Source organism: Rhineura floridana, chromosome 1 (assembly GCF_030035675.1).
Source record: "Rhineura floridana isolate rRhiFlo1 chromosome 1, rRhiFlo1.hap2, whole genome shotgun sequence".
NCBI lineage: Eukaryota > Metazoa > Chordata > Lepidosauria > Squamata > Rhineuridae > Rhineura > Rhineura floridana.
Window position 1 is genome coordinate 141,921,534 of NC_084480.1, and position 17,086 is coordinate 141,938,619.

Here is a 17,086-nt window from a genome sequence, read left to right on the forward strand (position 1 = left end):
GACCACGTTTGTTGACTGCATGTACTGGAGGTTGGGCCCAAAGGGCAGTTTAGGAATTCTGCTTGTGTACCGCCCACCCCGCTGCACAGCAGACTCCCTGACCAAGGTGCTTGAGGTTGTCGCGGATATGCGGGCTCTGTCCCCTAACCTAGTGGTTTTGGGGGATTTTAACCTGCACGCTGAGGCAGCTCTCACAGGAGCTCCTCGGGATTTCTTGGAAACCATGACTTCCTGGGAACTGCACCTTAGTAATACGGGGCCCACCCATGTAGCCGGTCATGCTCTTGACCTTGTGTTTGTCTCGGGAGGGGATGGAAGTGGTCTGAAAATAGGGGCTGTTGTTGTTAACCCCGTGTCATGGTCAGATCACTATCTGGTAAATATAGATCTCTCATTGCTGCACACCCTCCGCAGGGGACAGGGACCTATTAGAATGGTCCGTCCCAGGCGCCTGATGTAGCCTAAGGGATTCCTGAAGGCACTGGGGAATTTGCAGTTGTCTGAAGGTCGCCCAGTCGAAACCCTGGTGATGGAGTGGAATAGGGAGATCACCGGGGCAATTGACCGGGTGGCTCCGAAATGTCCTCTCCCCCTGAATAGAACTCAGACTGCGCCCTGGTATACTCCACGGTTGTGGGGTCTGAGACAGGAGGTGAGACGACTAGAGCACCGGTGGCGGAAATCGCACTCTGAAGACGATCGGACACTGGTTAGAGCAGCAATTGCAGCCTACCAAGTGGCAACGAAGGCAGCAAAGAGGGAATTCTTTGCTGCCTCTATTGCATCCGCAGAGTGTTGTCCCAGGAGGTTGTTCCAAGTGGTCCGAAGCCTGGTCGGTCCAGTTGTGCAGGAACCCATGGAACTTTCTAAAGCCTCCTGTGACATATTTGCTAAACACTTTGCTGATAAAATTGAGCGCCTAAAGAGTGCGATTCCGTATGCCGTGGATACAGGAAGTGTGCCAGAGTTGGCCAGTTGCATTCCGGTCTGGTGGGATCGGTTTCAGCCTCTTCCCTCTGAGGAAGTGGACAAGGTGCTCTCTACTGTGAAGCCAACCACTTGCTTGTTTGATCCTTGCCCTACATGGCTCATTGTGGGCTGTAAAGAGAAACTGAGCGAAGGGATCAAGGCAGTGGTGAATGCTTCTTTAGAAGAAGGTGTGGTGCCATTAGCCCTCAAGGAGGCGGTAATAAAGCCCATTCTGAAAAAGTCCTCCTTGGATCCCCAAGATTTAAACAACTTTCACCCAGTTTCTAATCTTCCATTCTTGGGCAAGGTCATTGAGCGAGTGGTGGCCAAACAGCTAAAGACACACTTGGATGAAGCAGATTATCTGGATCCATTCCAGTCTGGCTTCAGGACTGGTCATGGAACTGAAACAGCTTTAGTCGCTATGGTGGATGATTTAAGGAGGGCGCTGGATAAAGGAGAACATGCATTCCTCGTCCTCCTGGATCTCTCAGCGGCTTTCGATACCGTCGACCACGGTATCCTTTTAGATCGTCTGGAGAGAATGGGAATAGGGGGCACTGTTCTACGGTGGTTCCGTTCCTATCTCTTAGACAGACATCAACGGGTGGCATTGGGGGATAAGGTCTCGGACCCTTGGCCTCTCAATTGTGGTGTGCCACAGGGTTCTATCCTTGCCCCCATGCTATTCAACATCTATGTAAAGCCGCTGGGAGCCATCATCAGGAGATTTGGGCTGCGGTGCCACCAATATGCGGATGACACCCAGCTCTATCTCTCGTTTAAGTCCTCGCCAGAGTTGGCTGTGGAGACCATTTCCAAGTGCCTGGAGTCAGTAAGTGAATGGATGGGAGGAAATAGGCTGAAGCTAAACCCTGACAAGACCGAGGTACTGCTCGTGGGAGACAGGAAAAGATTAGGAGCTTTAGACCTGGTGCTCAGTGGGGTAAAACTGCCCCTGAAGGACCAGGTCCGCAGCCTCGGGGTCATCCTTGATTCCCAGCTGTCCATGGAGGCTCAGGTTTTGGCAGTGAGCCGGGCAGCTTGGTTTCAATTACATCTAATATAGAGGCTGCGACCCTATCTGCCTGTCCATCTTCTCCCACGGGTAGTACATGCCCTGGTCTCCTCTCGCTTAGACTACTGTAATGCGCTCTACGTTGGGTTACCCTTGAAAACGGTCCGGAAACTGCAGCTGGTACAGAATGCGGCGGCACGTTTGATTACGAACAGCCGTCGCCGCGATCACATCACTCCGGTGTTACAAGATCTACACTGGTTACCAGTTGTCTACCGGGCCCAATTCAAGGTGTTGGTACTAACCTTTAAAGCCCTATACGGTCTCGGCCCAGCTTATCTGAAGGAACGCCTCCAGCATCAACAAATATGCCACCTGACTAGATCAGCCACTCAAGACCTTCTCTCGGTCCCACCAGTCAAAACAGCTAGACTGGTGCGGACCAGAGAGAGGGCATTTTCAATCTTGGCCCCCACCATCTGGACCTCTCTCCCTTATGATCTTCGCCATGCCCCCTCCCTGCCAAGTTTTCACCAAGCCTTGAAAACCTGGCTATTCAGGCAGGCCTACAAGATCCCTGGGGTAGCCTAATTTTATTGGTTTTAGCTATGGGTGGGTTCGGTTTCGTTTTATATTGTAGTTCTTGGGTTTTTATGTAGTTTGTATGTTGTATTTTACTTGATCTTGTACGCCGCCTAGAGTGGCCACTTGTGCGGCCAGATAGGCGGCCTAGAAATAAAATTTATTATTATTATTATTATTATAACTTCCCATGAGATGATACAGTCCTTTCTTTCTCCCACTTTTGTCCCTGGCCAAACAGAATTCACAGATCTTTGAAGCATTACAAAGCCTTGTAAAACGTGTGAGCACAGAGACAATCCTCGGATAGTAGTAAAAATGTTCACACCATAATCCATTTGGATGGAATGACACATTGCAAAGAATATGGGGCTGTCTGAAATAACAGCAGCCTCATGGTGAATCCCCCTTCCATCATATTTGTATATGCTATCTTGTGTCCTGAAAACTTTTTTAAAAAGGGTTAAAACATATTATTACAGAAAACATATTAAACAATTCTGATACACATGCAGACTGGGATAGGTCTCAACTTAAAAGGCTTGTTGAAAGAGGAAAGTCTCCAAAAGGCGCTGAAAAGATAGCAGAGATGGCACCTGCCTAATATTCAAAGGGAGGGAATTCCACAGTGTAGGTGCCGCCACACTAAAGGTCCGCTTCCTATATTGTGCAGAACAAACCTCCTGATAAGATGGTATCTGCAGGAGGCCCTCATCTACACAGCACAGTGATCAACTGGGTATATAAGGAGTAAGACGGTCTTTCAGGTACCCTGGTCCCAAGCTGCATAGGACTTTGTACGCCAAAACTAGAACCTTGAACTTGGCCAGGTAGCAAATGGGCAGCCAGTTAAATTATTTCAGCAGTGGGGTGACATGTTGGCAATACCCTGCTCCAGTGAGCAGTCTCGCGGCCGCACTTTGCACCAGCTGCAGCTTCTGGACCAACCTCAAGGGCAGCCCCACATAGAGTGCATTACAGTAATCCAGCCTAGAGGTTACCAGTGGTTGGACAACAGTAGTCAGACTATCCCGGTCCAGAAACAGCCGCAGCTGTCTTATCAGCTGAAGCTGGTAAAAGGCGCTCCTAGCCACTGAGGTCACCTGGGCTCTAGTGACAAAGATGGATCCAGGAGCACCCCCAGACCTGCTCTTTCAGAGGGAGTATGACCCTGCCCAAAGCAGGCAACTGACCAATTATCCGAACTCGGGAACCACCAACTCACAGCGCCTCCATCTTGCTAGGATTCAGACTCAGTTTATTGGCCCTCATCCAGCCCACCACCAAGTCCAGGCAGCTGTCCAGGGCTTGCACAGCTTCTCCCAATTCAGATGTTACAGAGAAATAGAGCTGGGTATCATCAGCATACTGCTGACACCTCGGCCCAAAGCTCCTGATGACTGCTCCCAAGGGTTTCATATAGATGTTAAACAGCACGGGGGACAAGATGGTACCCTGCGGCACCCCACAGCACAACTGTCAGGGGGCCGAAAGACAGTCACCCAATGCTATTCTCTGAGAATGACCTTGGAGATAGGATCGGAACCACTGTAAAACAGTGCCTCTAATACCCATCTCACCAAGTCAGCCCAGAAGGATACCATGGTCAATGGTATCAAAAGCCACTGAGAGATCAAGTAAGAACAACAGGGTCACACTCCCCCTGTTCTTCTCCCGATAATGGTCATCCATCAGGGCAACCAAGGCCAATTCAGTCCCTAACCAGGCCTGAACCCAGACTGGGATGGGTCAAGGTAATCTGTTTCATCCAAGAGTACTTGCAGTTGCTGCGCCACAACCCTCTCAATCACCTTCCCTAAGAAGGGGGTATTTGCAACCGGTCGGTAGTTGTCACAAACCAAAGGGTCCAGGGTGGGCTTTTTCAGGAGTGGTCGAATCACCGCCTCTTTCAAGATGGCTGGAACCACTCCCTCTCTCAATGATGCATTGATCACACCCTGGATCCACTCAGTCAGACCCCCTCGGCAAGCTTTAATAAGCCAAGAAGGGCAAGGGTTGAGAGGACACGTTGCTTGGGAACATAGGCCTCAGCCTATGTCAGACCCATTGGTCCATTTTGCTCAATATTGTGTACACCAGGGGTGGGAAACCTTTTCTGGCCAGAGGATCAAATCTTCATCTTCCCCGCCCCTGGCAGGACTACCCACCTGTTAATCGCCTGATGTTATAGTAATGTCAGGTGATGCTTCCCTTTGAAGCCAAACTGTGAGGCTTTCAAACGTGGCGGGGATTGAAGGCATGTGTCAATCTGACCATCAGCTGATGGGCAGATGGTAGCAGACCTTCAAACGCCCCCCCACATGCTTCCACTTCAGACCTTTCTGATCTGAAGGAGAAACACAAAGGGTGTTAAAGGTACAGTCTGATCTGCCCATCGGCTGATGGACAGATAGGAGCTGTGCTTTCAAATGCCCCCCTCACCAGTGACATGAGTGGGTGAGCGTAGTTTGGGAGAAATGGGAAGAGGAGTCTGTCAGACTTCCTTTCTTGTGCTGGCCCCATCCCAGATCTCTCATGATCCCACCACTAGGCATCACTCCCTGACATACTGGACAGCAATGCTTCCCTGAGACTTTGCCTTAGTCTCCTCCTCTAACAAATTGCTATTAAGTGTCTAGGTACACTTTCACAACCCCCCCCCAGGTATCTTTCTGTCTTTAAAGACTACAGCCCTGGGTTGCCTTTGGATACCTGCTGCTAATACACTAACCATTCACCGCTGCAACCATAGATACTGGTTCCAGCTTTGGTTTTTGCTCTGCCCACCCTTCTCCTCTATATGAACCCAGCCAAGGATCAGGTGTATTGTTAAACCAAACAGATTTATTAAATAACACTGGGAATAAACAAGATTACTTTGAATTCAGTTGTCATGCATGTGTTTACATATAAATAATCTTCAACATATTATAGTTTCTCTTACTTCATATACTTTAGTCCTAACCCTGCTGTGAGGATCCCACCTCAGACCACCACCTGTCAGGTTCCTCCAGTCAGGATCCTGGGTTTTATTTGTTCTCTCACCGGCTCTAGCACAGATCTCGCAAGATCCCACTGCTAGGCAGCACCACCAGCCACTCCCTGTTTCACAATATGGCCTTGGGACTTTGTCTTAGTCCCCTTCTGGCTTATTGTTACTTTGTGTCTGGGTGCACTTGCAGGCCACAACCCCACTGTATCTTTGCGTCTATAAAGCATACAGCCCTGGGTTGCCCTGGATACTTGATGATACCGCTGCCACCATTTGATACTGTTTCTCCACCTTGGTAAATACCCTGCCCTCCCTTCTGGTCTGTGTAAACCCCAGCCAAGGATCAGGCCTTTGGTAAACCAAGAAAATATTTATTTATAAACACCAGGAAATAACAAGATTACTTATGGTATATTTAACAAGTGTATGGTTTCATATATTGTGTTACTCTTTATGTTTCTAGTCAAATATAATCTACCTCAATACCAGTCAAATATAATCCAACCCACAACCAACCCACAACAACCAACCACCAACAGAACTGTCATCCTCTCATTTATACCTTCAGCCACTCAAACGCTCAGCCAATCATCATACAGCATTCTCCAGCATTCTAGCCCATGTGCTCCCCCCTCTCACTCAATCCACTTACCATGTATACTTTAATAAACCTGCACTTACCATATTTACAGTTATCAAAATACAGGGGCATCACACCTGCCTCCCTACCCGTCTAAATACACATCCACCCCTCACCCTCTTCAACCCAAAACCAGAACCAAAACCCTGACCAACTGTCATTTTCCCATATATACATTCAACCACCCAGACACTCAGCCAATCACAACACAGCATTCCTTAACATTCCATCATATATACCCCCCTCCCATCTCACTCTACTTACCATATTTAACCTACAAAACCAGCACTTAACATAAATATTAAACAAACACTAAAGGGGCATCACAGAGTCATGCCTTGGAGAGGCATGACTGGGCTGGAGGTTCCCCACCCCTCATCTACACTGACTGGCAGGAGCTCTCCAAGGGTTCAGGAAGGTGTCTTGTCTATCTCAGCCCTACCTGGAGATGCTGGGGACTGAACCGGGGACTTTTTGCTAGGAAAAGCAGATGCTCTGTCCCGGAACTGCAACAATGACCCTGTCTTGTGTCCCAACATAATTACACCAAATATTCCCTCCATCAGCAGGCAGACAATGATTTGGAAGGGGGAGGGGGAGGAAATGCAGTGCCATGTCATCAGTACGACAGGGAAATGAATTTCACATGAAAAACCACAGGTGGGAATGCCCTTTCCAGCAGCAGCCCTATATTTTTGGTGCATCCCATCCTGTCCTTCCACTTTCAGTTATCTAAGGTGAGTGGGCACCAGGGGTGTAGTCGTCTGGGGTCTTGAGGAGTCTTAGACCCCTTACTTTTTGGGAACAGCAGAGTCCCTATGCCTCCAGCATCCTACAAGCCAATCAGCATGAAAGGGGAGTGTGTTAGCCACTGAAAAGAAGCTTCTCTCTTGCCTCCTTGCCCTGTCCTGCTGATTGGAGCCAATCAGAGTGAAAGGAAGTGAGTCAGCTACTGAGAGGACCCATGCTGATTGGCTCCTAGAGATGTCTGTCATTGTGGGAGAAGGCTTGTGTGGAAAAGACTGAGGAGTGTAGAGATGACGATGGAGAACAAACAAGTGAGTGAGGGGGCATAGCTATGAAGGGGCATAGCATGACTATCATGAAGGGACCTTGCACTTCTAAATTTACCACTAGACCACTGGTGGACACTATTGTCTGCTTCTGGATTTACAGCACAATCCCACCCATCAACTTGCTCACCCATCATGAACTTCATCAGAAACCTTGCTCTACATTCTTTTCCTATCGGAGATACTGTAGCATGGGACACTTGATGTCATGGGGCCCAAGGAGAATTTCTGGGAAGGTTGGGAGAAGTTAGAAGGGGTTAGTGGCATTGGGGAGGATATTGCCAGCACTGATCACAGAAATGAGGGGTTGCAGAGGATGTGTCTGCAGAAGCCTTGAAGCTGGCTGCTGGAGTTATTGAGGAAGGGTCAAACAGCCTTTCCTTGTCTCATCCAGCTGGTGAGTACTCTCTGCAGGCACCAAGGCCAAGCATAACAGCAAAAGAGATAAGCGCTAACAAAAACATGGGAACTTCAAGTTTTCAGGCAGAGGAAAATGAAAGTGACTCAGCAGAGTCAGAAACTGGCATAGCTCCAAGGTCGCGGAGGATAAAGAGACAGTTAGAAGTAGCCCAATTTCATCCACCACCACCCAGTGTAGTCCCTGCTTTATATCTCGTGCTGAAAGGAGCTGGAATTAATTGTGTTAAGTGCCCACCCTTGTTTTGTATTATAAGTAGCACTGCTTGTATTTGCTGTTGGAGCAACTCACCTGCTGTTGCTTCCAATGTCTAGTATGCCTGTTCTTCTTTGAATCCTGGTTTAGACCTAGCATGAGATGCTAGATCCCTGTTCCAACTTTTGGAATAAAGCTTCATGCAGAAAAACCCAGTCTTCGAGTCCTGAGTCTGTGTGATGTCCCTGTATATAGATATTACTGTAAATATGGTAAGAGCAGGTTTATTAAAGTATATATGGTAAGTGGACTGAGTGAGAGGGGGGAGTACATGGGCTAGAATGCTAGAGAAGGCTGTATGATGATTGGCTGAGTGTTTGAGTGGCTGGAGGTATAAATGAGGGGATGACAGTTGAGGGAGGGTTCGGTGGTTGTTGTGGGTTGGAGTTGGTTGTGGGTTGGATTGTATTAGGCTGGTATTGAGGCAGATTATATATGACTAGAAACATTAAGAGTAACGCAACATACGAAACCATACGCTTGTTAAATATACCTTAAGTAATATTTTTGAACTGCTCATTTCCCCCCTGTAACTACCCATTTTGCTTCTGGATTTACAGCCCAATCCCACCCGTCAACTTGCTCACCCATCATGAACTTCATCAGAAACCTTGCTCTACATTCTTTTCCTATCGGAGATACTGTAGCATGGGACACTTGATGTCATGGGCCCCAAGGAGAATTTCTGGGAAGGTTGGGAGAAGTTAGAAGGGGTTAGTGGCATTGGGGAGGATATTGCCAGCACTGATCACAGAAATGAGGGGTTGCAGAGGATGTGTCCACTCCAACTTCATTACTGACTTAAAAGGAGCAGGGAAAGGAATGCGCCTGGTGGACAGTCTCGTGCCTCGATTTCGGAGGCGCGCCCAGGCTCGTGGCTGCGTGGCGAGGCCCCCCGGGGCGGAGGCGTGGTCGTCTAGGGGGCGGCTCTCCGGTGCCGCCACTGACTCTGCCGTTCGCGCTGCGCCCCCTCAGACGGCTCCTTCTCGAACTGTCGTCGCTGTCCGTCTGCCTCGCTCGCTCGCTCGCTCGCAGACATGCTGTCCTGGGGCTCGGTGTCGTGGTGGCTGCCCCTCTTGGCGGTCGGGTTGTGCCTGGTGTTGGGAAGCGCGGCGGAGACGAGGGCGTGCGCTGCCTGCCAGCCCGAGCTGTGCGAGCCGGCGCGGTGCGTGGCGCCCGAGCTGACGGCGCGGGACGAGTGCGGTTGCTGCGAGCGGTGCCTGAGCGCCGAGGGGGAGCGGTGCGGCGGGGCTCGAGGCGCTCGCTGCGGTCCGGGGCTGGTGTGTGTGAGCCAGCGTCCAGTGGAGCCACTGCTGCCGGAGGCCGCCGAAGAAGAGGGCACCGGGCACTGCGTCTGCAAGGAAGACGGTGCCGTCTGCGGCTCCGACGGCCGCTCCTACAGCAGCGTGTGCGCCCTCCACCTCCACAGCTGGCGCGCCCTCCACGGCGGACGGGAGCGCGTCCGGAAGGCGCACGACGGCGAATGCAAGCTGGGTGAGCCCCTCGGGGGGGGGGGAAATGTGGACATGACCTTGAAGCCTCAGTGCCAAATGGGAAATTATGATATTTCTTAATGTCTGCATTTGTTTTCCCATATGAGTTTGCTGAGTTGAACCGTTACAATTATGACCACACACCCCCAGTTTCTTAATTCGTTTAAACTGAAGTCTGACTTTGTCCAGCCTCACTCTCGGAACTTGTTTTGAAATCCTAAGAGAACGTGCTGTAGTAGTAGTACTAGTGAAAGCAACAGTGTGCCTGAGCACGTTCAGAGATCCTCTTTGGTCACCAAGATCAGGCTGTCCAGGGTCCACCACTCTTTCCCCTGTGCTTAATTTTTTGTAGGTGGCTTTGAAAAAAAAAGGGGGGGGCTTCAAATACCATTTCTGTTATATTTTCAGGGCCTATTGAAGACCTTCCTCTTTCAACAAGCCTTTTAAGTTGAGACCTTATCCCAGTCTGCGTCTGTGTTGGAATTGCTTTTTAATATGTTTTAAAACCTTTTTTAAAAAAATGTTTTTAACCTTGTTTTCTTTTTTCTTTTTTAAGATGTCTTCAAAGCTTTTTAAAAATGTTTTTACAGATGTTTTGTTTTAATATATTTTAAAGTCTGTTTTTATGATGTCTTAAAGTGCTTTTAGTGCTTTTGTTTGCCGCCTTGGGTCCCTGCTGGGAGGAAGGGTGGGATATAAATCAAGTAATAAATAAATAAAATAAAACGATGCCCAAGGTGTTCATGGACGTTTCCACTGAATTCAAGGACAATTTAACTTTCAAGCCGGTGAATTTAGAGATTGGCCTGTTAAATAGCAGCACAGAGTTCTAGAATTTATGGTGGCAATTGTCATTCTCCCCACCCCCACCCCTGGCACTTAATCAGGCACTTGGTCATCTCCCCCCACCCCAATATCGAGGGTGGGGGAGGCAGGAATTAAGGTTAGTTTAGTTTGTGGCATGATGTTTTGGTTATACTGGTCTACAATTATTTTGGCATTTGTTTGTTGTTGTTACGTGCCTTCATGTCTATTTCGACTTATGGTGACCCTATGAATCAGCGACTTCCAATAGCATCTGTTTTGAACCACCCTGTTCAGATCTTGTAAGTTCAGGTCTGTGGCTTCCTTTATGGAATCAATCCATCTCTTGTTTGGCCTTCTTCTTTTTCTACTCCCTTCTGTTTTTCCCAGCATTATTGGCTTTTCTCATTAATCATGTCTTCTCATTACATGTCCACAGTATGATAACCTCTGTTTCATCATTTCAGCTTCTAGTGATAGTTCTGGTTTAATTTGTTTTAACGCCCAGTTATTTGTCTTTTTCGCAGTCCATGGTATGAGCAAAGCTCTCCTCCTTTTGACACTACCCTGCCTTCTGGTGATAAACCATATCTGGAGACAGTAAGACGTGTGTGTGTGTAAGGGGGCATTCCAGTGACAAGTGACAGCTTTGGGCAGGAGTGGCCCAGCTGCGCACGCAAAGCAGGCCTCTGCTTGGAGTGCCAACATTCCCAAAGTGCCCGCCTGCACTTTCAGAGGGAGAGCACCGAGACAGCTCATTGGCTGGTTGAGATCCCCTGAATTCCAGGAGACAAGTGTCTCTTTATTACCATTGGCTGCCCAAGGCATATATATGGCACAGTTGGAAAGGAGGGATAGTAAAATGAAGGTGTTAAAATGAAAACAGTGTTCCGGTCAACTCTTGCTCCTCTGCCATGTCATCCAGTGCACGTTTACTCAGAAGCAAAGACCGCTGTATTCAATGGAGCTTACTCCTGGCTGAGTGTGCATGGCACTGCAGCTGTAATATGCTGTTCTGATGCTACTCAGCATACAGTAAAACACATGAGGGCTTTTCAGTAGCTGAAGTCACACACGCGCGCACACACCCCTCTCTTAGGCTGGCCCTGGCTTCTATGGGTTGAAGTAGCATGCGGCGCGGGGCAGCGGGAGATGCAGAAGATTGGTGTGATACAATCTTACGTTTTTAATTGTGGTAATCTGCTTTGGAGGATTGACATAGGAAGCAGCCTTCCAGCTTAGTATTGTCAACACTGACACTCTGGGGCTTCAGGTACAGAATCTCTCCCAGCCTTACCTGGAGATGCTAGAGACAGAGACAGGGACTTCCTGCATGCACAGCAGATGCTGTATTGCTAAGCTGCAACCTCCCTGCCCCTTTGTTTGCTAAACTGTGTAGGGGGCTGTGCCTATTTTGATGCAGGGTGGGTTTTGACAGGTTTCGCATAGGTTACAGGTAGATGCAGGAGAGTGGATACTTTTTTTAAGAATTGAGGGCTGTGAAGGACAGGGCCTGTAGAAAGGTTGGGGACGAACAGAAGATTTGATTGTGCAATAGGGAGCTGTGTGTTTATTTTGCTTTGTTCCAGTACTATTTCCTGACTGTAACTCTGATTTCAGGAGTACTTTGAGGGCACCATTCAAGCTTAGGTTCAGCCTTGCTTAAGGAAATGTAAACATAGTTTAGTGCAGGGTTAGCTAACCTTTTTTTTTTTTTTTGGCCTGAGGGCCACGTTCACTCTTGGCTAGTCCTCCAGGGGCCACATAGCAGTGGATGTGGCTAAAAGTAGGTGTGGCTGCTCCACAGTTTTTCACGTACAGTCTTGCAAACACAGACAGACAGAAAAGTCCTCCTTCTCAGCTGATCCATGCATAATAATAATACTTCTCTGAGATTCTGTAGCATGCACCCGTTGAAAGAAACCAGGAGATTGAAGAAGGCTTCTTGTTCTTCTCTGTGTAGAAGGAACAGCGGTGAAGCTTTCAGGGCTGCTGTGGTATGCTCTCTCTCAGGCCTTTGTGCACCGCCACTGGGTACCCCAACACCCTGTGTATGATGTGCCATCGTCTTCTGCTCTCTTACTTCACCCCATGCAGTTCAGCAGAGGAGGTGGGTGGTTATTGCATCCTCTCTGCTCATCAAGACTGATGACTGGGGAGCGGGCAATTCGCATCTCTATTAGGGTGCTGCCCACACAGAACTGTGTCTATTTATTTTTTTCTTTTTGCAGCTGGTACAAGAATTGGTGGGGTCATGGAGATTAGAAAAATTTGCTTGGAGGGGCTAGATTAGGCCCCCAATCTGGGGGTTATCCATCCCTTCTTTAGTGGACTACTCATATGTGCAGCCACGTATGAAGACTGAAGGTAAGGAGTGGAGGGTTGTAGATACAAATCTTGAGATAGGGTCCTGCTGTAGATGGGTTAGGAGGACCTCATGCAACCCAATCCTGTATACGTTTACTCAGAATTAAATGGAATTTAAATTTGTAGGGTGGCAGCCTAAATCAGCTTCTGGTGCCCTTGTTGGAAATCAGTTGTTCTAATCTTTAAGGTGCCACGAGTCTCTTTGTTTTAGTTTCAAACCAGCACTTTTTCCTCTGATGCTGGATTCCGTCAGTCATCATTTCATTATTTTCTAGAGTGCTTAATATGTACATGGTGCTTCACAGTGGATACAGATTTACACTTTCTGTCTACAGGCTGACTAAACTATACCTCTAAGACCCCCACCCTATCTTTGTGGTTCTAATTTTGGGACTTGGCTGTGCTGTTTCAGACTTTCTCTGACCCCTGCCAATCTAAGGCATGCATTGTGCTCCAGTCCATAGCAGTCCCCTGCTGATCCGCACAGCTGATAGGCACTAGTGGAGGAGGAGGATGGGCTGGCTTCTGTGGTGAGCACAGGAATGTCCTGGGGTGACGATTCCTGCTTTTCTGGTAGAGTTGGACATTTCCTGCAATTGTGAGCCACAGCACCCAGCTGGGACTATGGATGCAGCCATTTGGGCATGCTGTAATTAGAGACAGCTGCCAGTGGGTATTGCAGGAAACAAGAGCTCACTGCAGCACATTGAGACAGGGACCTGCTTGCTTGTTTTACTTGGTTACAGCTTTATTTCCTGATAACCCTGATTTCAGGAGCACTTTGGGGTTCATGCTAAACCATGAGTAATGTAATGAACCCATAGTTTGGTGTAATGTCTGAATGGACAGATCATGGTTTGGAATGAGCCAGCAAACTAGAATGGGGAGCTGTGGTTTGAAGAGGGTATTCAAACCATGATGTCGCTTGGTGTGGTGTCTGAATTGAGAAATCCTAGCTGTGGCCATTGCTCTGCCTCCAGAGGGCCCTGCATTGTAAAAATGTGAGTGCTGAGCAAATGGAAAACGAAAGCAGACAAGCAGCTCAAAAATAATTGGTTGCCTGTTATACATTTGGAAGCTCAAACCATGGTTTAGTGTGATACCAGAATTGAGACTAAGCATCTGCATGTGATTTTTGTTTCTTTTTCTTAGTTACATCCATTAGCTCCATAGCCAGAGCCTTGCAAATCAGTCCACCAAATTTACAAATAAGCCCACCAATTGTTTTGCTATTGATTTACTTAATGTTTACATATCCTGCCTTCTGTGCAAACTCTGGCATCTCAGGGTCACTTAACCATACACTCTTTTGTCATTTATTTGGCAGGTAAGCAGCTTAAAAGAAAAGGAGAGAAAAAAATTCTCTTCTGATTTGTAAAATCCCTTCTGCTTGGTTGCCAAGAGGCAATTCTCTCTCATGATAGGCTGCTGTTGTTATTAAATTTACATACCGCTTAATGCCAAAATGGGCTTCTAAACCTATGTCCAAGCAAATGGTATGGTATATATAGTGATGGATTTTGATTTGTTAATATGGTAGCAGATGCAAATATTACTTTGACATTGTGTCATCTATATGAATGGCTGGGAGTTTTTATTTTTTTAAAAAAATAGATGGGTTAGCAAATAAGCTTTAAAACCCTTTTAAGCACCTCTGGCATTTTAATGTGGGAGTTCATAAGAATAGGGATTTGGCATTTAAAACCCAGCCCCACAGTCCCTCATAGGAGCAGGATTTTAAAGCACCTAGAGCCAGTGTGGTGTACCGGTTAAGGTGTTGGACTACGACCTAGGAGACCAGGGTTCGAATCCCCACACAGCCATGAAGCTCACTGGGTGACCTTGGGCCAGTCACTGCCTCTCAGCCTCAGAGGAAGGCAATGGTGAAACCACCTCTGAATACCATTTACCATGAAAACCCTATTCAAAGGGTCACCATAGGTGGGAGCAGTCCATTTCCATTTATCTGCTAATCACTGAATATTACATGAAATTAACCTTAACCCTAGTAACATTTCTATTGCCTGCTCAACACTCCGAAAATATGTATTTTCATGACATAGTTTTGTTTGCTAAATTAATATCGCCAGAGCCCCTTCTGAGCCTTGTTAGCCATTGAGCTTGAACAGGACCTGCAAATATTAAAGTAATGTCATATTTATGTCTTTTATTTATTTTAAATATTTACACCCTGCCCTTCTTACCTTCAGAAGGGATTCAAGGCAGCTAACAGCATTTAAAAATGGCTCCCTGTCCAATGTAACTGCAAAACCTAAAAACATAACACCATGTAAAACAATGGAGTAAAAACAGCAGAAGAAACCAGGGTGAAACTGCAGCCTTACAGCAGCCTGGTGAAAAAATACAGAGGCAGCGCCAGGCATGCGGCGCCATAGGCCAACACACACATCCCCTACAGGTGGTGAGGAGGGAACTCTGCCATGGACCGTGGAGAAGGAGCTCCCAGCCCCCCCCAATACAGACAGCATGGGCTTCAATAAGCCCACCTACACACCTCACCTACCTCTCATGTTGTGTGAATGATGTGCATGCATAGCGCGCATGCCTACCATCAACGAAGACGACGGCAGAGGCATTAGCTCCTTAGGGGAAACCCCACCACCATCTTGGGTGATAGCAGGCATGCGCGTACAGTACACACAGCATTCTCACTAATGGGAGAGGTAGGTGGGGCATGCAGGTGTGCTTATTGAAGCCCATGCTGTCTATATTGGGGGGGGGTAACTGGGAGAGCCCTCTCTGCAATCTGGGGCAGGGTCGGGTTGCAGGACTTGACACTGCCATGGATCGTGGAACAAGAGCGCCACTCTCCCACCCTAAGGAGGGCCCCTTCAGAGGGCCCTATGGGCTGCAGAGGCCCTCAGCCAGGGCCCAATCTGGCCACCCTCTGGCACCAGCCTTGAAAACAGAACACAAAGCAGTATCAGACAGCAGCCCAACCCTTTTCCTCCTCAAGCTTCTCCAAAACAGAATGGCTTGACCTGCTCTGAAAAGGAGGGGGAGATGGGGATAGGCAGGCCCCTCTGGGGAGAGAATGCTATAACCTGGTTACTACTGATCAGAAAATGTCCTGGCACTTGGCTGATCTCTGATAGATGTGTCAGAAAGAGCAGGGCTCATATGTAAGCTGGTATGCCGGCTAATATAAGATAAAGCAGTCCAGATAATTTAACCTCTAGATCCTTTTGGTCCTTAGAGATCAATGCCAGCACTTTGAATTATGCCTTGCCGCCAATATAATACAATAAGACTGCAATCCTGCATCCAGTTTCCTGGGAGTAAGCTCCATCGAAGGCGATATGAATTCATTTTGAATACACATGCATAGCAGGGTGGGGAACCTTTCTGTGGCCCAAGGGCCATGTTCCCTGCTCGGAAAATGTCTGGGGGTCACATGTCAATGCTGGGCAGTACCAAAGGCAAAAGTGGGTGGAGCAATGAATAGAAATTGGCCTTTGTATAGCAGGCTAATTTCTACAAGCACCCTTCTCTGTGCCCCATTGAGGCAAGCAAGAGACATTGTCAGAATTCAAGGACCCAATCCAGCCAGGCAAAAACATTCAAGGAGGGTATGAAGTTGGGCTGGTGAGGTATGTGGCTTAGGGAGAGTCCCCAAGGGCCAAATAGAGAAGTCTGGAGGGCCATGTTCAGCCACTGAGCAGAGGCTTCCCACCCCTGATGCAGGGCTAAATTATCCATTAGGCTTAGTAGGCTGAAGCCTAGGGGCCCGGAGCTCTTGGGGGCCCGTGCATAAGCTAAAAAAAATTATTGCGGGACAAGAGCTTCCGACCCGCCCACCATCCCCCCGCTTCACTTACCTTTTTCTCCGCTGTTTTTTGCGGTTTGCCATCAACCAAGATGGCGGCCAAGGTTTCCCTAAGGGGCTGAAGCCTCTGCCGCCATCTTGGTTGATGGCACGCATGCGTGCTACACGCGCGCATTGCTGCCATCAACCAAGATGGCGGCAGAGGCTTCAGCCCCTTAGGGAAACCTCGGCCGCCATCTTGATTGATGGCAAACCTGCATGCGCAGTGCGCGCTGCCGCAAAAAAAGCGGAAAGGTAGGGAGAAGGGCCCCCAAACACCAATCAGCCTAGAGGCCCTCCTCAGCTTAATCCGGTGCTGCCCTGATGTATAGAATTGGTATGTAAGTAGATCTGTATAATGGTGTCTTTTTCTTCTTTCGCAAACCATTCCTTTTCTACAGCTGGAAATGGAGACAAATGAATAGAGCAGAGCTCACCCGCAAGAAACCAGAAGAGCCAGTCCAAGACTTTTTTTGCTGCCTGGGGCAGAATAGCTAAGGCAGCCCCCTCCCCAAATCAAGGTGCATAGAATCCAAGGCTAGTCAAGTCATTTTGGCGCCTGAGGCAGAAAATCCCTGAAGGATCTCCCTTGGAATAAAAATATAATAATAGTAAATTAAATATGCTGCCCTTTTGTGTCATCCAGACT

The 17,086-nt window shown here is 48.2% G+C and overlaps 1 protein-coding gene across 1 annotated transcript in view; it reads left to right on the forward strand.

The window, feature by feature from the left end:
- Positions 1 to 8,843: 8,843 nt before the first annotated feature.
- The window catches only part of IGFBPL1 (insulin like growth factor binding protein like 1), a 70,054-nt gene continuing 61,811 nt past the window's right edge, over positions 8,844 to 17,086 (forward strand). Inside the window, exon 1 of the mRNA XM_061634425.1 lies at positions 8,844 to 9,441. Within this exon, the coding sequence (XP_061490409.1) occupies positions 8,985 to 9,441 (457 nt within the window). The 5' untranslated portion in view covers positions 8,844 to 8,984. The remainder of the gene's footprint in view (positions 9,442 to 17,086) is intronic.